At 50.6% G+C, this 23127-nt stretch overlaps 1 protein-coding gene across 2 annotated transcripts in view; it reads right to left on the bottom strand.

The window, feature by feature from the left end:
* The window catches only part of GALNT7 (polypeptide N-acetylgalactosaminyltransferase 7), a 72720-nt gene extending 62080 nt beyond the window's left edge, over nt 1-10640 (bottom strand). For both annotated transcript variants that reach the window (XM_054203540.1, XM_054203539.1), the window contains exon 1: nt 10325-10640. In XM_054203540.1, coding sequence (XP_054059515.1) covers nt 10325-10450 — 126 coding nt within the window. In that variant the 5' untranslated portion in view covers nt 10451-10640. The remainder of the gene's footprint in view (nt 1-10324) is intronic.
* Nucleotides 10641-23127: the final 12487 nt, after the last annotated feature.

Here is a 23127-nt window from a genome sequence, read left to right as displayed (position 1 = left end):
TATCCATATCACTTAATATCTTACGGCAAAGCAAGCAAACTCTTAAGCTGTTGAACAGTGGGTCGTGAGAATAAGCCTAATTAACTCCCCAAATTCCCACAAAGAATGAATGAGGGGAAAAAAAAAATCACCGGGAAAAAAGGAAATACATTAAGTGAGGCATTCATCTTCAGCTGAGGATGAGATTGGAATTAGAACCTGGAATAACAGAGATCAATACACCTCAGGACACTAACGTGGACTTGTCAATCCATGACTACCATCAAGCGTCCTGGTAAGGATCCAGTTGTACCTTCATCACCCGATGCAAACATACCCAACTGTTTAAAAAAGTTCATTTTTTCTTTTAAAAAGACACCGTATTGTTTCCAGTAAACATAAAAATTACGTTAAGATGTGAAAAACAGTCTCTCACATGCCTGGCCGTAAGCCCAGCAGCAGGTCAACAGCAACAACCTACCGAGGTGACTCCCCGCCACCCTCATGCGGTTCCCCACGCACAAGTACCCAGCTCAGCTCGGGGTTAGAAATTCGGCACCCCCGGGAAACGTCACCAAAACCAAACACCTCCCGAAGGGGCACGAGGTGTCTCTCAACTGCAAGGCACGTGGGAATGGGAGAAAGGGGAGGCAGGACAGATGACGCGTGCTCAAGGACAACAGATTTCAAAGAATTCTAATTGTTTTTTAAAGTAGGCCAACCCGCAGGACATATCCATTTCATCCAGAAAAATTAATCCAGCCTGCGCCCCGCCATCCTCTCTTCCCCAGGCCCCTCAGGCATACACAAAGATTAAAGGCTACACGAACCATCCTGGCAGTCTGCTCCCTTTCATCACAAGAGCTTGACAACTCCCCTGTCATCACCAGCCTCGGTAGAAGATAATAACAGCAGCAAAACTTGTTAACTCCCCGCGAGGTGACTGACATGACTATTCGTGGAAAAGGTATGTCTGCTCTCTCATACGGCGACCACGTGTCTTACGGATTTTCTCCCTCTGTTTCTCTACACAACATAACGGCGATGGTACTGACGCCGTGGACACCCACTCGTGGCTCTGCATACGAGGACTCACAGGTCTCACCACACATTGCCAAAGCTGGGCCAGAGGAACCATTTGCCCCAGGTCTGACCTCAAAGTCTTCTCCCAGTCTTGATTCCAGAGCCATGGATAGATGCTCTCCTTGAGGACGCTTTTTCTGCTGGTGACCCCGAAGGAGGGGCTCATGCCCGGACCTGCTCAAAGAGCTTCACCACCTCACCGTCCAGTCAAGGCTTCTTGGCCTTCCTTAGCCCAACCTTCCTTGTACTGCTTACACCACTAAAAGGCAAGCAAGTGTTCAAGACAAATATTTCAGATTGGTATTGGAAACCACAGAGAGGGACAGAAGATACAAGGGGTCTTCAACTCGTAGCCACTGAGATCACACAAATGCATCCCAGAAACTAATCTCCAGTCTGACTTCAGACACCCAGGGCTGAAACACCTCCACAGAGAGCACTCAAGACCACTGTACACACTCAGGAAATCTCACGCCACAGGAGTATCTTACATGGGGTGAAATACCAGCATTTGGAGGTGAGGATCTCCAAAAAGCGATACACGAGGCAGCAGGAGATTCCCCTCCCTCCCCAGCAGGGGCCGGGGCAGAGGACACCTGCGCACCGTCCTCCTGAGCTGGAGAGCTGAGGGCCAGGACTCTCCGGTCGCAGGCAGGTGAGGCACTTACAGACAATAACGAAAAGCTCGTGTTCCATCAGAAGGAGCACACAAGAAACCCCACCTCCCACCCCTCTCCACCACTGCAGATCACCGACGTATTGTTTTTAAGCTAATCACTGGTGAAGGTCCTGGTTCTGTGCAGGAGGAACGTATTTCATAGAGGGCAGGGAAATAAGGGTGGAAAAGATGGAAGAGGTGAGAAAAAACCCAACATATTTCATAGGTGCTGTTCAGAGCTTCTCAGAGGCGCTGGCATGTTAGAATAACCCGGCGGGAGATGGATTAGCAGAGCTGGAGCAGGTGAAGCAGTCTCAGGTGTGTGATAAATGCATCACTGACACATGGAGGGCTTATAAAGACATACATTATGAGCCCTGAAGAGCTGACTTCAAGGCCTCATTTAGAGTGTAGCAAATCTTGTTCCAAGACTACAGCACGCAGAGAATAATTTATTTTCTCTGAAGAACACGTTATCTCAATATTGTCTTTCTTGGTCTTCCTTCCTCGGTAGGAAGGATAGAAAACTCCCAACATGACCATCCCAGACGCTTTTGACAGGTCGCTTGGTTACTCTTTTAGTTTTGCTTCAAAACGTTATTAGAGACGAGGCATTTTCGACAGCCAACTCAAACTGATAAATACCTCTTTCTTTGACATATCTAGAATTCTTATTAACTAGCTCAAAACAAAGAACAACGACATTGCTTAAATATCTCAACTCCATAAAGGCAGCAACAGAGAAAAAAGCCGGGGTGCTGCTGTGCTTCAGCCCTATTGAAATGCTATTCCTTGGGCTTTTAGTCATCCTTAAAAGGCAAATCTTCTACTACAGGTTAAAAGCAAAGCAAATTTTAATCCCCAAATTGTGACAAAAATGTTCAAATATGAAAAATTCTACATACAATTTTATTAAAAATGTATTTTTTCTAAAGCACGCTATTTAACATAATACTTTCCCCCTTATAAAAAAACCCAACTGTATTCACTCAAGTCAGAACAGCTTCTGCTGAGCCCTTTTCATTGCCAATTTTTTAAGAGACAACAAAATAAGTAAGAAAGTTTGTGGGCTGAGCACCATCTGCTTATGCTTTAATTTCATTAACAGTTATATTTCTGAGACCTGCAGCTGTAAAGAAAGTTTTCCAAAGGTAAACAGCATGTGTTTTTACCTCGCACCTTCTGACACCCCTCCCCTGCTGCTGGGGGTTTACCGCGCGGGGGGCCGGACCAGGCCGTTTGCAACCCAACCTCCCAAAGCCAAGGAAGCCGTAGCTTAGGAAAGCCACAGCAATTCTAAAAATACACATCACTGGAGCCAGCGGTTAGAGTGGGGGATTCGAGAAGGCACGGTGAGAGAGAAACTTAAAAGAAATATTGACCACCATAGAGCAGCAAACAATTTGTTTATTATGGGGGGGGGGGGGGGGGGGCAATTTGTTTTGTGAGCTGCAAGAAAGCATGCTTATGCATGCTCGATTCCTGCTTAATACAACCCTTTTTTAAGCATCATCTCTTGGTTACAAAAAGTAGCCATTTCTGGTTTAGTAATAATGCATGAATGTAGCCGGGTAAGAATAATATTTTTATTCCCACCTGGGAGGGCAGTGGGTTTTCAGAAAATAGGAATTCTGTGCTATAAACTGCATCCCTAGGAAAGCACCAGCCTCTTCCAAAACCAGCTCGTGCCAAGCAAAGAAATTGTTTTTGCAACTTTCAGACCTACCGATTCAGGTGGCATTCCAGCGAGCCAGCGCGCGTTTCACAACCCTTCGGTCCCGAGCAGGGGGAACGCAGTAAGGATGTTTATTTGAAAAACAAAGGTGCAATACAGGTATTGGCCTCTGTACCTATTTACACTTATTAATAACGGAACACCCCTTTTCCACAAAAAAGCATATTTCCCAGCAAGGAAGAGGCTACAATTGAGCTGATAAAACCCAATGTAGAAGTCTGCTGCAAAGCACAACCTTAACCTTTGGTTTAAGTTTACAGAAATCTGCCGAGTTCAATTATTTTTTTTTTTCTCTAACACCTGTATGAGGCGAAAGGCCAGAATACTCCCAAATCCAAGCCTGAGGAGCACGGGGACACCTCGTCCCCAGAGCAGTGCCGCAGCCCAGAGCGCATTCAAACAAGACCAATTCCCTTTAATTCACAAAAAGCTTAAAGAAAAACCGATGGAGGAGGCGGCCTTTTAAGCAGCATGTTGCTATTTTTAAACTAATCGTTCAGAGCAGCCGTTTGTTTTCCATACTTAGGGAGGAAATCTAGTAATTAAATGTAACCGTTGCCAGACTTGGAATCCTTCTCTCGGATTGTATGGCCCAGTTTCTCTAAAAAGCATCCCCCGCCCCCTCCCAAGGTAGAAGTCAAACCTATTAACGTAGCGGCTTATCCTGCCCTATTTCCACTTGGCAGTCTCCCGTAATGCTGATTTAATATCTGACAAAAATAGGACAAAGATACTGTCATTTTTCATTAGGGAACGCCGGCTCAACGGGAGCTGTTCTAACTCTGGGTGAGGGAGGCGAAGCCACCCCCGTTCTTCTGGCTTGGAGGCGCCTTCCCCAAGGCTGGACCCCGATGGCCCACCAAGCCTTCTCCCACAGCTAAAACATTTCTACCGCGTCTGCTCAGCCGCCGTATCGTATCATCCACCACCTTTAAAACAGAGCGTTAACTATTACTGAGATCTTTATTTAAAAAACGACTTTATTACATGCGCTATTTAACGCCCCATTGTTTGGCCGCTGAGCAGCACAAATTACCACTTCTAGTTTGTTTGGTTTGGTTGGTTTTTTTTTTTTAAAAAACAACCTACCCACCCCGTTGCATTGATCCTTCCCGATTTCTGCGGTCCTACAGCTTCTCCAGCAGGTACCGCAGCAGTGGCACAGTTTTACCCGCGCAATGCCCAAAACAGACCCAATTGCTGAGTTTTTGGTTGCGTTACCCAGGAGCGCGGAAACGCCCTTCACCCTGCACTGAGGACCCTGCCAAAGGTGCCCCGGCGGCTCTGGAGCCCCTTTCTCCTGCAACGGGATTCTTGAAAAGCAAACGCCAGCCTTTTCCTAAGATCTTTGATTTTTCTGCTGTTCAGTTCCTTTACAGTACTCACGGAGAGCAACACCCGGGGCTAGAAGAGGACAAAAGGAATCTTGTCACATACAGACAAAATGGTGCGAAACTGCTCTCTCTAGAGAAGTAGACATTTACATAATTAAAAGTCTCGACACAATAAAGAGTTATTTACCTAACTTATTGCAAGGGAGCTTGACAAAAGAGTTCAAGCAAGTTCTAATACAATCTAGGTATGTATACACAAATTGTAGGAATTACGTAGGCTTTTTTTTTCCTTCTTCATTTCTTCACATTATTCACTTTGTGGTCATTTATTCTGCAAAATAACTGCAAGCGTTTGTCAAAAGATTTCACTGTTAAATATGGTAGGGACTGGGGTTTTTACACTCTCCCAAGGGTGACACATTTTTACAAGCTTTTCCGAAGCCAATTTAGATGAAAGCGCACATTAAAAAAAAAATTAGCATTTAATATCTCAAAACATTTTGCCCATTACCGTCGCTAGCAACGCTGAAGATTACTGTAATAAAGAGAGGGGAAGAAGAAGCTGATGCTCCTTTCCCCACCAGCAGCTCTTTGCCGTAGCGAGCTCCCCGCGGGTCTCAGACCGAGCTTGGTGAAGAGCGTCGGTTTGCCCAGGTGTTCCCCAGTACCAGAGCCACAGAACTGATGGCAAACCAGTCAAAAAAAGTGACTGACACATAGAAAACCACACAAAGCAACTGGGGAGTGAGATTATTTTACTGTGTACCACAGCGCATCATGTTTTTTACTAAACTCGGACAACTCGAATCCCTTCACTACCAAACACCACCTTCCCCGTTACAGATTTATCGTCCCATTCCAATTCCGCCTTTCCTCCAGCAATGACACCAACTTCAAATTCCCACGTCTCAGTTCCTCTCCCAAGCACATTGCTGTTACTCCTCAAGGGAAAGCAGAGAGTTTCCGCTGGGACTTCCACCGCAAAGGATCTAATTTAAATCACAACAACACTTCAAGTTCAGTCCACAACTTGTCCTTAAGCTCCGGGTGACAACGCAGCCACGGCATACAGGATATCACGGCCCTTAAAGCGGGGGTGAAGGGGTGTCACCAGAACTCTCCGAAAATGTCCACCCAGCTTCTGTTTCTCCTTTTCTAACTCCTCCGCATCGCAGATTCTCCACCTTCATGCGCAGCATCCTCGCTGTGGGGAACGGATCTCACCGTCTCCCCACCACGTCTCTGACTGGTGCAAGGGCAGCCACACGCCCCAGCAGATCTCCTGCTGCCTTCCCAGCAAGGGTGTTAGCAACGTGCCGGACACTTTTAATTACTGTCCTTCATGTGGCCACCCAAATAGGGTCATCTCTATCAGCTTCTTGGGGGTTGCAGTGAAGATGGGAGGACGCAGACCACTAGTGATACTGGTACCACATGGACTAGGAGAATGAGAAGATGTACCTCCAGCTTTGCCCCAGGGACGCTAAACAGACCTTCCAAAAAAACCCCACGATGAAACCCACCAACTGCAACCACACATAACCTTTCCAGCTTCTGAATACTAATTTGGTTGCTTTAACGCACTGCAGTTGGTCGGGTTTGCAGAGCTAAAGTTGACCCATGCTACATTTACTCCTCCAAATACACCATTCCCAACTTTTCAGTCATGAATTGTTCTTTACCGTTTCAGCCCATCGCCTCTGCCTGCTGTCCTGCTGTCCCACCCTCTCCCCGGTGACACCAGCTCTACCTCCCATGCTGACACCAGTGACGTATCTCACTGGAGACCACTGGTGACTGTAGTGGGATCCCCACCACAATCCCTGGACGGGAAGCAGCCTCAGCCACCTCCTGCTAGCTCCAAAGCCCTGATCCCTCCATCCAGAGCAGCAGAAGGCACCAGAAAACACCTGGAAGACCCCACAACACGCACCTAACAATCGGATCAATGATTCTTACCTAATCTTTTCTCTCAGCCATAAACAAGGGTGTCCCTGCCTCAATCTTCAGTGCCCTTGTAACCCTGTCGGTGAGCAGGTGTCCTTCCTCGCACACGCGCAGATGTGCTTCTAAAGACCCTGAAGACTGACCTTACTGTATTTTCACTGTTTCTGTTTGGTTTAGATTAGAAACTAAAAACTCTTTAGGATGATGAGGGGACTGGAACACCTCTCTGATGAAGAAAGGCTGAGGGATTTGGGTCTCTTCAGTCTAGAAAAAAGATGACTGAGGGGGGACCTTATCAACTCTTATAAATCCTTAAAGGGTGGGTGTCAGGAGGACGGGGCCAGGTTCTTCTCAGTGGTGCCCAGTGACAGGACAAGAGGTAACAGGCACAAACTTGATCATGGGAAGTTCCATCTCAACACGAGGAGGAACTTCTTTGCTGTGAGGGTGGCAGAGCCCTGGCACAGGCTGCCCAGAGAGGTGGGGGAGTCTCCGTCTCTGGAGACATTCCAAACCCGCCTGGACGCGTTCCTGTGCCACCTGCTCTGGGTGACCCTGCTCTGGCAGGGGTGGGACTGGGTGATCTCCAGAGGGCCCTGCCAACCCCGGCCATTCGGTGATTCTGTGATAAAGATTATTTTATTCTGCTTGGCTATTTCTGATAACGCAGATGAGTAAATACTGAACCTCTCCCTCACGTTCTCCTCGAGTGGTGTCCTGCAGAAACAAAGTTCCCCAGTTGGGTCACCCGGAGAAGGGCTTTGTCTCCCCAGCTTCCGAGCATGCTCTCAGCGCACACGTGCGTCTGTGGCAGCCGTCTACCGGAGAGAAAGGCCTCCTCTCATCTCCAGCTGCCTGCATTACATTATTACCTCTGTGTGCTCTCATTTCCTTCCCAAACAGCCACTTCTCCACTTTCACTTTTTCTTTGAAAAACTCCCTGTACGTTAACCATCTCACCTCTCCAAAAGATCTCTGAAATCTTTTAAAATCAGGAGAAAAAGCATAACACAACAGTCGAAGGGAGAATATGTATTTTTTTTTTTTTTTTTAAAGTTACATAGTTATAACACCACTACGAGAGCTTCGGTGTTTCCTATTCTCATCTGCTGCTGTAAGCAGGAAAAGATTCAAGGTTATAAATGCAAAAAGAACAACACAGCAGAACTTTTCATCTTTGCTTCTTTAATGCCTCAGCGTTATTACACAGTGCCCGGGGTTACCGCGCCGAGAGGGAAAGGGTACTGCCGGAGGTTAGCTATAAAATGTTAAATTCTATTTTAAGCTGGTGCTGTCTGAGGAGGAATTTTACATTTGTTGGCCAAGCTTTCAGCGCAAGCAAAGGGAGGAGGGTGCTGTACGGGAAGAAGAAAAATTATTCTGTTATCTTTAGCTTAACAAACTTTCCGGCAGCTAAGAGCTGAGCAAACACACACATTGGAACCACTGAGCAAAGTGCGTTTCGGAGAAGGAGTTATGGCGAAAGTCCTGCTTCCCTGATGCTGTAGCAGGAGCGCACCCCGAGGCCACGTCCGTCCCGGTGGGATGCGGGATGCAGGATGCACCCCAGAAACACGCCGCAGCTCCGCCAGCCGCTCACCCGGCACCCCGCATCCCAGCGGGAAAGCGGCCCAAACCAAACCACGGATTTCCTACTGACAACACCATCTCCCAGAAAACGATGAAGATGCAGGTGCTGCCCACTCTCACACGCATCGCAACGATGAGTAAACAGCCGATCTGGCTAACGAACCAGACATTCTGTTTAGATTTCATCTTTGACAGTGTTTACTTAATATAATTATATCTGTTCCCAACAAAGAGTGAATTATTTCCTGAGGTGGCTGTCAGGGATGTTTCCTCCTCCAGTCGAGGCGGGGGCAAAGGGGACAGAACGCTGCTTTACCGGGGGCTGGCCTGTAAAAACCCTCCCGACTCCTTCATGGCCACGACCACCAGCCAGGAACCATCTCCGAACGAGAACTCACCCACATAAACTGAGGGGGGACCACGATATTTCAGCTGCCACCCCAGGACAATCATCTGGAGATGGTGACTGCCCTACACAGCAAAGCAACCGTAACTGTGTCACTTCCCAGGTCTGCCACCCTTTCCTGAGCAGAGAAAGCAATCTGACTGGTTTTGACACGAAATGTTTTCTGCCTGACAATTTCCTGGGAGGTACGCAAATAAAGCTCCTCAACAAAAAAAAGGCCATGGTGTGTCTAGAGGAAGAGATTATAGAAACCTCACCGTGGAATGAGCTGCCGGTCTCCCACAGGCCCACCGTGGGCTGTTATCTCAGCGCTAACTGCCCAGATACGGCGCCGCCACCACCTTCCCAAGACGGAGCAGCCGCTGAAGGACTCCAAAGTCACCACCAGCTTTCCCACGCAAGAGCCCGCCAGCCCCCATGCCATCTGCGATTACTCAAGGTGGCCCACAAGAGAGGGCCACCATCATCAGTGAACACATCGTAAAAGACCACTTTTTGAGATAGTCACTGTGAAATTTTACGACTTTACCAAGACTAGAATAACCCGGACTCATCTCGCTGGAAGCAGGTCTCTGGCTGCCCTGCATGGCTCTAACACGCCTGGTGCAGATGGAAGGAGCCCTCTGCCACCCCCCGGCAGCTGGGACGTCCCCCCACAAGGGGCTGTCACAGGGCTTGTGCCCCACACCTGCTGCTCCACTGTTCCTCCGGTCACTCCATCATGTCACCCCACCGTGTCACCCCATTGGGCCACCCCCCACCTTGTCACTCCACGGGTCACCCTGCCATGTCACCCCCAGCAGGCCACCCCACTGTGTGACCCCACCATGTCACCCCACGGGTCAACCCCGCCACGTCACCCATCCGAGCCACCCCGTGGGTCACCCCCACTGGACTGCCCTGCCAGGTCACCCCACGGGTCACCCTGCCGTGTGACCCCACCATGTCACCCCACGGGTCACCCCCACACGTCACCCAGCCAAATCACCCCGTGGGCCACCAACACTGGACCACCCTGCCAGGTCACCCCACCATGTCACCCCCACTGTGTCACTCCACGGGTCACCCCACTGCGCCACCCCTACCGATACACTGCTGTGTCACCCCACCATGTCACCCCACAGGTCACCCCACGGGCCACTCCACCATGTCACCCCTGCTGTGTCACTCCATGGGTCACCCTGCCCTGTCACTCCCGCCCCACGCCGCTCCCCCGCCCGCCGGCTCGGCCGGTGTCCCCTCAGGGAGCCGATGGGGCGGCGGGTGACACCGGCCGCCGCGCCGGGGCTGCGGGGAAGACCCTCGTAGGGCACAGCGCACCGTCCACCCGGGGGGACGGCGACCCCGGCGCTGCGGGTGCCCCGGGCCGCACTGCCCGCACCCCCGGGCCGCGGCGGGCACCGGCGGCAGGGCCCGGCCCGGCGGCCCCGCTCCCCGCCGCGCCTCCGCCCGGGCAGGGCCGCCGCGCCCGGGGTCCGCGCCCGTCCGGCCCCGCCGCCCCGCTCTCCCCTCTCGGGCCTGCAGGCGCCGCAGGCCGCGGCCCGGGCGGCCGCCCCCCGCCCCCGGTGCCGCCCGCCCCGCCGCGCACTCACCCGCGCCCGGCCCGGGGCGACCGGCTCCTCGGCGCGGGGGGACAGCGAGGACCAGAGCAGCAGCAGCCCCAGGAAGCCGCCGGCCAGCAGCAGGGCGCGCAGCAGCAAGCCCGGCTTCAGCCGCATCCTCCTCCTCCTCCTCCTCCTCCCGCCGCCGCACGCCGCGCACGGCCCCGCACCGGCGGGATGGGGCTTCCGCCCCCCGGCGCCGAGAGGCGGTCCTCCCGCCGCCGCCGCGCCCGCAAACTTTCTGCCTTTTTTTTTTTTTCCCCCCCCTTTTTTTATCTTTTTTTTTTTTTGCCTCCCCGCCGGCGCGATGCGGAGCAGGAAGTCGCCGCCGCGGGAGACGCCGTTACACGTGGCCGCCCCGCACCGGGCACGGCCACCCCCCCCCCCCCGCCTTCCCCCCCGCCTGCACCGGGCCCGGCCCCCCCCGCCCCTCCCCGGACCCGGTCTTCCCACCCCCCCGCCCCGCCCTGGGCCCGCCCCCGCCCCCCCCACACCCCGCCCCGGTTCCCCCCGGTCCAGCGCCGGGCCCAGGGAACGCCCCCCTCGGCACGGACCCCCACCCCGCACCGCTTCCGGCTCGCCGCCCCCCCCGGCCCTGACCCCCGCACCGGTTCCCGGTCCCGGACACCCCGCACCCCCACCCCCCCGCCCAGCATCGGCTCCGACCCCCGCCCCGGCCACGACCCCCGCCCTGTCCCGGTTCCCACTCCCCCCCCCCCCCCCGCCCCGTCTCCCTGCCGTGTCGCGACGGGGCACCCCCGCCGCCCCCCGGCCGGGCAATGCGGGCAATGGGAGAGGCCGAGGGGGGGTGTGTGACAACTGCGGTGCGAAGGCTGAGCCCCAGCCGTTTGTGGGGGGGGTGGCTCCGGTAGCGGGGAGGGTGCAGGGGGGCGAGGACGATGTTACCGGCACCGGCCCGTGGCTGTTCCGTTGATCATTTTCTGCACAGTGATTTCGGCGCCCCGTCCCCCCCCCCGCAGCGGTCCCCGCACGCACCCACACGGGCAAACCCACGGTGCCAGACCAGTGCTCCCAGTACAAAACCGCTGCCCTTCCCTGTGCCGTACCACCCCCTCACTTGGCGTTTTTCACTTCTATTTCCGCTGTGCGCTGGGGGGATCTATAGGTCCCTTCCAACCTAAGCCATTCCATGATCCATAATTCTACGGTACCGGATCCGGGGATCCTGAACATTAACGCCCAACGATAGGCCCTGTAGAAATAAACCAGGATGTGAAACGCGGAGCAGGATGGCTTGGGAGGAGAAGCCCCACACCTGAGCGACCTTTGCAGCCAGGGGGACACACCTCGACACACGCCTCTGTTTGTTCACGCAGCTCTCGCCGCTGCGCTGGCACCCGGCGGGTTTTCTGTGACATCCTGGAGTGGGGCGGAGGGAAAAACGTAATGTTTAAGGCATGGGTGACAGCTCAAATCCTTACGAGCGTGTGCCTGGCTCCCCAGAGGAGATCCCGCAGCCCCCCACTGCCCGCGGTGGCAGTAACCAGACCAACGTCCCAGCGCTGGGGCCACCAACAGCAGAAGGACACGGAGCTGTTGGAGCGGGGCCAGAGGAGGCCCCGGAGATGCCGGGAGGGCTGGAGCCCCTCTGCTGTGGGGACAGGCTGAGAGAGCTGGGGGGGTTCAGCCTGGAGAAGAGAAGGCTCCGGGGAGACCTTCCAGCCCCTTCCAGCCCCTCAAGGGGCTCCAGGAAAGCTGGGGAGGGACTCTGGAGCAGGGAGGGGAGCCGTGGGACGAGGGGGAAGGGTTTTCCACTGACAGAGGGGAGACTGAGATGAGATGTGAGGCAGAAATTCTTGGCTGTGAGGGCGGTGAGCCCCTGGCCCAGGGTGCCCAGAGAAGCTGTGGCTGCCCCATCCCTGGAGGGGTTCAAGGCCAGGTTGGACGGGGCTTGGAGCAACCTGGGCTGGTGGGAGGTGTCCCTGCCCAGGGCAGGGGGAGGGCACCGCGCTTCTGCTCTGCTGTCCCACCTGCCTGCCCGGCCCCCCCAGAACAGGGAGCATCAGCCGCCTTTTCTTCTCCCGCGCCAGCCGTACAGTCTCGCTCCAGAAGTATCAGGTTCATACTGACCTTGGAAGTAGGTTTTTTCAGTTTTACCCTCATTACTGACGTGCTGAAGTTTCAAATTCTGCACTTCGGAGTTTTTCCTATGTAGTAAAGTGCATAAGAAGACCTGCAGAACGTAGTTTTGCTCTTGCTAAATTGATACCGGCTAAGACAGAAAATTCAAACTCAAGTTGGCTTTGGACTGCCTCCAGTAACATTCAAAACCACTTTAAAAAGTCTTTTACGACCTGGAGAGGGAGAGAGGGAGGGTTAAACAGGATTTTTTTACCTCTCTCAGTTGCAAAATACTGTATAAACCATGATGCTGGTGCTACCCAGCCAGCACTAAAACAAGACTGAGTCCTGACTGTTATTAGGGAGTTAATCAACCCCTGTTAGACTGAGATTCTGTCATTCAAACGCTTCCAACAGGCTGGCAACTGTCACAATGTTTGTATCTGCATGTGGACGTGTCTGCAGCTTGCTGCGCGGAAATGGCGTGTTCACTTCTCCATGTGTAAATACCCGATGGGGTTTAAGTCATTTCAAAGCCTTGCGCCTTGGACCTGAGCCCCGGGGTGACCTGGAGGTGAAGGATCCGATTAGCAGCGCTCTAAGCCCTGCGGCGGCTGCGGGGGATTTGGGGGATGGGGGCTGGAGCCAACGGCAAGATCTCCTGAAGTGTCAGGATCTGGCCATGCCTCTTAACACTTGTCCAGAATCACAGACTGGTTTGGGTGGGAAGAGACCTTAAAGCCCCCCCAGTGCCACCCCCTGCCCTGGGCAGGGACACCTCCCACCAGCCCAGGTTGCTCCAAGCCCCGTCCAACCTGGCCTTGAACCCCTCCAGGGATGGGGCAGCCACAGCTGCTCTGGGCACCCTGGGCCAGGGGCTCACCCCCCTCACAGCCAAGAATTTCTGCCTCAGATCTCATCCCAATCTCCCCTCTGTCAGTGGAAAACCCTTCCCCCTCGTCCCGTGGCTCCCCTCCCTGCTCCAGAGTCCCTTCCCATCTTTCCTGGAGCCCCTTGAGGGACTGGCAGGGGCTGGAAGGTCTCCCCGGAGCCTTCTCTTCTCCATGCTGAACCCCCCCGGCTCTCTCAGCCTGGCCACAGTTAAGCACTCTGCTCGTTATTTGACGCAATGTTTGAAAGGAAATTCCTACAGGCCTTTGTACCCATCAAGATGAAAAAGACGTAGTACAAAGTTCCATAACACTACGAGCTGCCGTAGAGGCTTCTCTGTACATACATCCCCCAGTCTGCTCGTCTGCGTGTCCTTTTCTGACAACACATAGGTCTCCTTTGTAAAATCTGCAAGTCAGAGACCAACTTCTCCTTCTACTGAGTGCAGCGAGCACAAAGCACAAGTGGGTTTTTCCACGTAAATAGGTTCTTTGAAATTAGCAATGGATTGTAGACCTCAAGCAGTTTCCCCTACCTTAGAGGTTTCCAGATTCAACTACCAACGCTTCATTCAGTGCAGTATTTCACTACGTAAAGTGTTCAAGGCCAGGCTGGACGGGGCTTGGAGCAACCTGGGCTGGTGGGAGGTGTCCCTGCCCAGGGCAGGGGGTGGAATGAGATGGTCTTTAAGGTCCCTTCCCACCCAAACCATTCTATGGTTCTATGACTTACTCTAGGCTTCATGTAACGGCAACCTGGGTCATGCGTTGATGAAAGAAGAAAGTGCTGGGAGAAGCCAGCTGGCAGAGAGTAACCCGCTTCCCTCACTGCAGCCCCTCAACCCGGGCAACACCTCTGCTCTGGCGAGAACTTCCAGCTCCATGTGATCCCGTTCTGCATCCCTGCTGCCCTTCCCTGCCCCACTCCTGGCACACCTAAGGCCAATTGGGCTTCCGTGGTCATCTCTGAACAATGCTCAGGCAGATTTCCATATTGATCCTCTGGGTGTAAGGCGGATGTAAGGCCACTGGTGCCGGTGGGACATTCGTGCCATGCATTAGCCCAATGGCCAATCTTCATGCCGCATGTTGAATCCCGGGGTGTCCAGGTGGAACCCAAGACACTCCTTCCCCGGTTGGCATCGGAAAAGGTGGAAGCTGAAGGTGTGGCTGGAGAAGCCTGCCCAGATCTGCCTTAACTTCTGTGAAACAGCTCGTGCTCCCCTCCAAAACCATCCCCAGCCCCGGGGGATCTGCAGAAAGGTTTGGGATCAGTGAAGGGGTTGCTGCTTGGAACGATCCAGAAGGGCAGAGTTTGGCCTACGCTACCATGAAGATAAAGCTATACACCAAATATTTACAATGCATGTATATTTAACCTCAGAGTTGATAAAAAGGAACTGAAGTATGGGTTTTTAAATTCCTCCTAATTTCTGGGATTGTTTTAAGTGTACTTTAATCAAATAAGTGGCTCTTGGTAATACTTAACACGTGCTTTTGCAAACGAGACTGAGACAGTTTTGTGTTCAGGATCTCTAGTTTTTGGTACCGTCCTTCCTGTAATTCTCAATTCTCATTTAGGGAAAATCTCTTCCCGGAAGGGGCTGTCAAGCATTGGAAGAGGCTGCCCAGGGCAGTGGTGGAGTCGCCATCCCTGGAGGGATTTCAAAGCCGGGCAGACGTGGTGCTGAGGGACACGGGGTAGTGGGGGTTTGGGCAGGGTTGGGCTGGTGGTTGGACTCGATGATCTGAAAGGTCCCTTCCAACCCAGGTGATTCTAGGATTCTATGATTTATCCCTCTTTTTTTTTTAAGCCAGAGGTTTAGCAACGTGTGCCCTACCAAAAAAGATCCTTCGGTATTTCGGGATCCGAACGGCTGCTTTTGGCAGAGCGCACTTTGCCTTCTTTGCTTTTCCTGCCACTTCTGTGAAGAAGCGGCGATGGAGTCCCTGGCGTCACATTCAGCCCCCGTCCTCCTGCTGTGGCCACTCAGCCAGCGTCACCTCCAGCTCCTCTTCCCTTCTCCCACACGACAGCACTGAGTGAGCTCATTATTTTGTGCCGGCTCTGCATTCCCCACACGTCCCGAAGGCTGGAATGTAAAAAAAAAAATAAAAATCCATGTATTATTTTCCAGCTGCACTTTCTGGTGTCGAGTAGCGATCGATGTTGATGAACGACGTTGTGTCACTCACACTGCTTTTGTCTACAGAACTCTGCCCTCCTCGGGAGCTGAAGTCCTCAGAATACCCACGCTGTGCGGAGCGCTGATGGCCCTGCACAGATTCAGATCTCCCTAAAATAGCGGAGGGGATGGTCTGTCGGGGGGGTGTTTCGGTTCAAAGAGAATTGGAATCATTCTAAACCGTAATTTTGCCATTTTAAAAATAAAAGCAATATATATATTTTAAACGGCTTCTTTTAGGAACCCTCACCTGTATTTTGAGCCGGGTATAAGCGTAGGTAGTCGTGCATCTCGCGTCCAGAAAATATCCTTTTCCGAGGTGTCGTATTTCTGAGCACTTTGAACAGAAATTAACTCGCCTCATTTCCTGAATCTAGGGCAGAGAAAATTGAAATAGGTTCCTGCAATTTCTGTTATGCTCAAAAAATGAATGGTGTAAACACCCACATTGCAGATGCCGACTGACTTTTCCAAAAAAACGTTTAAAATATAGTAAATTAGTGGAGTTAAGTCAATGACATTTCCAGTCTGAAAAAGATCCACAGTGCATTCGAGGCACAAAAGGGAACATTTTACAACTCTAAATTAATTAGATTTTCATATTTCTGTGGACTTTTACTATTCAGTGATTACTACTTAGTGACAGTGACATTAGTGATGCTCGCTAATAGTGATACTATTCAGTGATTTACAGTTTAGTGATTTAGACTGTTGGTAGTCTAAGGAATAACCGGTAACTCGGGTACTGTCGATACCTGCTGTATCGGCTCTAAACCTTCAATAGGTTTGATGATAGCTTTTCGCCCAGGATGTATTCTGTTAATGTTGTTCAAAATGAAACAAAACCCAACTACTGAAGATACTGAACACTTACAAAGCATGGGATAAGTAAAATAAAGCCAACGTGTCAAATCTGAGCAAGACAAAGCTCTTTGAAGCTGCATAGATGGGTGAAAAAAGACACTCGGAAGTTGGTACATGGAAGGGCAAGGATGTGCGAAAGTTGCCGGTCCCTCGACCAAGTATCGTGTGGTCACAGGGAATGTCAGCAAAGCGCTATTTCAGAACATACATACGTGAAAGGTCAATGAATAATTACTGTAAAAGTCCGGTCCGGTAGGCAGTTTTTTACATTAAGATTGAAATAATGGAAACTGAGTGGCAACCCCAGGGTCAGTCAGACTCTGATTGTCAGGGGGTGCCCGGGGGCTGGGGACGGCGGCAGCAAGGCTGTCACCATCAGTCCTGGAAGGTTTGCGGCACGGAGCCTCCGTCACAAACCGATACCTGGAAGCTGGGAGCCTCGGCAGCCATCGATCCCCAGCGCGTTGCCAGACAGCTCTGAGCTCGCTCATTTTTCTGCAGATGTCATAAACTCCACGTTCGGTACCGCACGCGGGTGAGAAGCAAGGCCAGGGCGAGGAGCTGCCCCTCTTCTTACCGAGCTGCCGTTGGGAGAGAAATTCTTAAAAAGTAGATTATTCCCATTCTTTATCATCCAACACCAAGTTTTATTGATTAATAATTCAATGAATCGATTCTGTTATAAAAGGCATGTTTTGTGGGAATTGCCTGTGGAATTGCAGGCAACAGCAGCTGTTGGATCATAACGCTGTGCACAATCAGGTCTTTTCCCAAATACAATCAGGATGAAATAGATTCCATAAGGGCTTCAGTACAACGGGCAGACGCTTCGTTTTGTGGAATTTCCTCCCTTTTCTCGGGCCGAAAGCTGCATACAGATATCCTTACTTGGTACGATACAATTCCCAAACTGCACAGTTTTTGCTCTTCTTTTGATTATTTTTTGGGGGCTTTTGAGCATGTTTTCCATCCTTTTCCCAAACTGAAAGTTAAACTAAAAAAAACCCCGACCCCCACAGAACAACTTAAGAGAAAAAATTCCCAGATCTGTCAAAAAGACTTTGAAATGAAGGTGGAGAACTGTAATAAAGTCATCATCTTGGCAAGCTGAACTCCGTTGGATTTTAGTCACCTGTGACCAGTAACGGTGACAATGGCGGGATCTCGTCCTTCGCCAAGTACCGCGGGTTTCCATGTCTCCCAGGTCGCTGCCATTCAACTCCCTTCTCTAACTCCAGTGACTTCACAACCAGTTGGCTGAGTATTCCTTTTACCTTTTCCAACTATTTCCAACTATTCCAACTATTTTCCAATTATTAACTAGTAAAAAAATTTCTAAAACTCCCAGGTGCAGGCAGTCAGCAGGAAGCACATCTCTAGACTGTACTTTTGTTTTAATTCTGGCTTTCCTACATTTTTGTCCCGAGTAGTTTGACCAACTCAGGGGCATCACTGAAGTTTAGAAGTTAGTTGGAGTCTACAGTGTAAGCGGGAAAACATTAATTGAGTTTTGGCCTTAAAAAAAAAATAATCAATTTACTTCAGTGGTCGCAACTTGGAAAGCATGCTTATAGAGCAGAAGACTATTCCAATTAACAGCATTTCGAATTAAACTGAAGAATCACTGATTTATTCTTATTCCCGTTCCCTGGCTTTTTGCGGAATGAAAGCTGTTACTGTAAACCTTAGGCCAAGGTGAAGCTGATTCTACTCTATTCCTCTGGCATACTGGAATACAACTGAAAATGAACACAGCACCTGTGTAATTAATTTTTTTTTCTTTTTTTCTTTTCCTATAGAAGCGATGGGAAAACCGTTCCTCCCCACGTCAGTCAGCTCTGATGCTGGCTGGCCTGTGTCGAGGCCACGTCTAATGAATCCCAGAATATTCCCTCCCTGCTGGATTACTTCTCCCACGGAGACCTGGCAGGGAAGGTTTTTACCTTAGGTGAGGAATTTCCCTTTTCCAGAGGCAAACGGGCATTGATTTTTCACTATGTAACATTGACGCACCAGCCCCTGGAGCCCCGAGGATATCGTCAAATATTCAGCAGGGGTGAATTCCTTCGCTCGAAAGTAGTGGAATGTTGCCGCTGATTTAAACAGAGCCAAGATTTCACCTCCCGTTGGTTTTGGGATAAAACTCACCAGCTCTGGCCATCTCCACTCTAAATCTGACGCTGCTGTTCAAAAGAATAATTTTTTTTTTTTCTTTTTCTAAGCCAAACATGTATGTGAGTCGTTTAACCAAATTAAGGCCAGGAAATAGAGGAGAGCGGCAAAATAAATAAGAACGTCACCCAGAAGGCTGCTGCAGCTGAGGAGTCGAGCGGCTGAGGTGTGTTTGTGCTTTGGGAGCCCACCTCCGCCCGGGAAACGCTTCCATCCAGAGCAGCGCAGGGGGGACGCAGCTGGAGACCAGGGAAGAATAATCCAGCCTGCATGTTCTCTTCATTACAATAGCGATGCACAGCGGTAAAACCAAAGCGTTAATTAGCAATGCTAAATTTATACGCAATTACCCAAGGGGCCGGGTGTCTCGAGAAGGTCCACGTCTGCGTCCTGAGGGCAAGGTATTGTGACTTTTAAAATGAACGCTCTGTGAACATGCGTTCATCTACTTTGCACAAAGTCAGATGATTTTTTTTTCTACCTGACGATCAGGTACCAGAAGACAAGACAACTTACCCCTTGCAGAACCAGAAATACCTGTTATTGGAGATCTATTAACGCGCACCTCAAACACAGGCCAAGAACAGCACGGGCATTTTTGTAGTGGGCGAGGTACGTTTTCCAACCCACCCTCCGCTTTTCAAATTATGTCCTTACAATCCCCTTTATTTAAACATCAAAAGGATTTTCTCTGCATTTGATACAGCACCATTGTCAAAAAACCTCATTTAAATGCTTCTACTGATACCTTCAGAATTATGTAATATTACATATGTAAATAAGATGCAGATTTTTCACATACTTGTTTTCCTTTCCTGTGTGAGTTGATTACCAAAGCAGGAAATGCTATTCATAAATGCTTGATACCAACACATTAAAAAATCCATACCGAAAAACTTTGGGTTTTAATTTCGCTTGAGAAATAGTCAAGTATCTCCGTATTAAAAAAAACATATTGAAAAACTTTGGGTTTTAATTTCACTTGACAAATTAAAAAATCCATATTGAAAAACTTTAGGTTTTCATTTCACTTGAGAAATAGTCAAATCAGTATCAACCGCGAGTTTTGCCTGAAGGAAGATTTACCTGCCCTTCAAATGTGCGGCCGTGGGTCGGCCGATGACCGCATTAGCGTGCCTCACAGCTCCGTACCCTGGTTTAGAAGCCGTCTGGTGGTTTAGCTCACGTCAGAAGCAGGAAAGCAGATTTTCTTGGATGAGGGATGAGCGCACCTGCAGCGAGAGCCCGTTTAGCTGCATCCCATTTCATACCAATGCCGTGAGAGGGCCAAACCCACTGCCCTGCGCTTAATGGTTTAGGATGGACCCACAGATAGGTCATAAAATAATGTCATTTTGACAAGTTAAAAAATGCTCACGGGCTGGTGATGTGATATTAATAATATCCCAAGTCACTGTGAGGCGTCACGATTCATAGAACCACAGAATCATGGAATGTGTCGGGTGGGAAGGGACCTCTAATGGCCACCCAGTCCAACCCCCCTGCAGTAGCAGGGACATCTTCAACTAGACGAGGTCGCTCAGAGCCTCATCCAGCCTGGCCTTCACATTACTCTTCCACCAAGGTCCCTCCTGTGACACGGGACTTCTCCACGGGACAGGGACTCCCATCTTCTTCATCGTGGCCCACGTTTCTGGCTGTGTCTCAGGGTCCTACAGCCACACGTGGCAGCAGTAGTGCAGGTGCTTTGGTCACCCAGCTGAATTCAGAGCTGAGGGATGAGCTACATTTGAACGAGTGTTTCTAGCAGGGATGGGCTTCCTGATGCTATGTGACAAGATGCCAGAATGAGCTCGATGGCTGGGGACAGAGCACAGTTATTGAGCGATCAGAGCGTGCCCGTCCTTGTGCTTCAGGGATGCTACCCCTCCTTGTGCCTCCCCGCTCAGGTCAGACGCTGTACAGGCTGGGCCTTGGTGGCGGTGCCACCAAAATGTTCTCTCACCTCCTCATTCCCCGCCATGCGCAACGCCCACTACGCGACCCAATTTTCCCCACTTTTTTCTGACCAGCCTCTCAAATTCATCCGCCTCAAGTAGCTGAGCAGGCTGTAGACTATTAGTGAAGGCTGCAGTTTGTGGAGTTAACGATTGTTTCCGTGTCAGCTTGACGAGACGGAGACAGACGGGCACTGGAAAGGGGAGGTGTTTGCGTGGGCTATTCGGGCTCTAATCTCCCTGCGCACAGCAGGACAACACAGAGTTCTCAGTCAAAAAGTGCATTAGTCAAGTTAACTTAAAAATCTCCCACATTCAAGAATCTGGATTTTAGACTCTGTTAGGCATAAATTGGAGTACCGACAGAAGTTAGTTAAACAAGTAGTTACTGCTTTGCAACCCAGACAGAGAGGCACGATTAGGCAGGAGCGATCAATGGCTTGTGCCACCTGAAAGATTAAGTGCATGTGGTACATGTAAAATGCATGCAATTACCTTAAAAAGAGCTTTTATGCTTTTATGATTGGCTGCACAGCTTGAGTTGTTGTTGAAAAATTAAAATAGTTCATTGTGTGCCTCCCAGAAAGGGTTTCATCTGGTGACTGTCCCCTCTCTGATCATTCAAAGCTTTCACCAAATCCCTCCTCTCCCGCTACTGCCCTGTTGTTCCTCTGGCGCTCTTCCCTCCCCCTCAGAAAAAGGATTGCTTTGTACAATAGAAGCTCCTCATCAGGCTCCAACCTCGACACTAGGATTCCCGGTTTCCTGGCCAATTATCTGGGCAGAGTTAAATGATTCTCTCCGTTCAAGCATCCGCAATGATGAAGGCAAGCGGTTCATCCCGCCCCGTGGTGCGTGGGGAGGAAGGGCGAGAGTATCAGCATCTACGCTCGCAACACAGACTAGGAGAAATCCAGACCTTCCCACAGCTCCCGGTGCCGCAGCCTCCTCCCTTCCACCTGCTGGTGGGGGGACCCTCTCCCGGTGCTCCAACAAGCCTCCAGCACTTCGGGGTAACACCAGCCCATCGCCGCGGCATCCCGGGACCTGCTGGGAAAGCCAGAGAACAGCAATTCTGCATTCAGTGTCTCTCACCGTTCAGAGCTTCGGGTGGGCAAAGTCCTTGACGAGTACCCGTGTGCTGCCCAAGTTGGGGTCCACCTGCCTTCCTCGCGCCAGTCCCCGTATTAAATGTACCGGCACCAGGACCCTAAAGACGGGCAAGTTCTCGCACAGGTGGCTGAACACACCCCACTTTCCACCAAGTGTAAGCTCAGGCCTTCTGGGGACGATCGTCCTGATGAGTTTTGGGCCGAGGTAGAAAAGACGGTGCTTTTTTTTTTTTTGTTCCTTTTGAGATAATAAAGATGTGGTGTCCGTTGCTGGTTATCCCAGATCCGCAGCACTCTCCTGTCGTATTTATTGAAGTTACGCAGCTAAAGACCGGCAGTATGTAAATTGATCTGTCTGGAAATCCTTAGCAGATGCGTCTGGTTTTCTTCATTCTCCCGTGATGTCATGTTTCAAATCCAATACATTATTTCACGTATCCTGCTGACAGTGTTTATTTTTACGCCCGCAAGACTCGCAGCGCTTGCCCGTTCTTCCCCAGCGCTGCCAGTGCTCCGGACGCGGCTCCGCCTCGCTGGAGCGATGGAAATGCAGTAAGAGTCACCACCGAAATGACCCTGCTTCACGTCAGGACGGATTCCCTTCCCCCCCACCCCCCCAGGTTTTAACATTCGTATCATCCTGCTGCTTTAAGGACACATTTGAAAACGAGTTTCACGCTCGCAATCCATCCCTAAAGCAGCAATAAATCCTCGGACAAGTTTTGTTTCCGATACCCCGGGTTTTGCGGCGAGGCACAGCTTCCATTACTGTTAAGTTGCTTAATTCCCTCACAGCCCTGGGGCTGAAATACCTGCAGCCCTTCGGTACCATTGACCGGGTATTTCATCTCTGGAAATATAAGTACCTTTTGTGCATCAAAGATGATATACTATTTTTTTTCTACTTGTATTTTAATAAGCTTCCATCTCTATTTTTACCCAATCATTCTGAAGGTCCACAGGCCAGATGCTGAATATGTATAAATCATGCAGCTCCGAATACATCAAAGAAACTATATTCATTTGTCCCAGGATTTGGGTTCCTGCTTCCAGTTTTACCAGACTTTTCTTCAACTAATCTTGCAAATGCCTTAACCACATCCACTTCCTACTGTACCCTCTCGATCCCGTTCAATTACCTCCTTCTTAATGTATAACCCCTCTGTAACGCTTTCCTTTTAAATCCTTTTCAATCCTATTTTTTTCTTCTTCATTTTTTTTTTTAAAATTAGCTAATTGTTAGAAGCATTTGTAACTCTTTGAAACTGTACTTCTGAACGCATTGTGGTATGTTGACTCTAAGGGCTAAACTTTCTAAGCAGCTTTCAGAATAATGAGATTTGTGTGCATGACTCCCTTGCACCGCTTTCAAGATTTACTCTTTAAAGATTTTTTTTTTTTTTTTTCAAAAAAAAAAAAAATCAGTTTCTTTGTGCTGCTGGCTTGTAAACACCGTGGTCAGAGCACGCATCCCTTGCGGCGCGGTTGTCCTTTTCTCTTCCAAGGCACTGGCTGTGCGTGAAGAGCTTG

This window comes from Rissa tridactyla, chromosome 5, assembly GCF_028500815.1.
Source record: "Rissa tridactyla isolate bRisTri1 chromosome 5, bRisTri1.patW.cur.20221130, whole genome shotgun sequence".
In the NCBI taxonomy this organism is placed as follows: Eukaryota; Metazoa; Chordata; class Aves; order Charadriiformes; family Laridae; genus Rissa; species Rissa tridactyla.
Note: the sequence above shows the minus strand (reverse complement) of the source record. Positions and strands in the feature narration are given on the sequence as shown.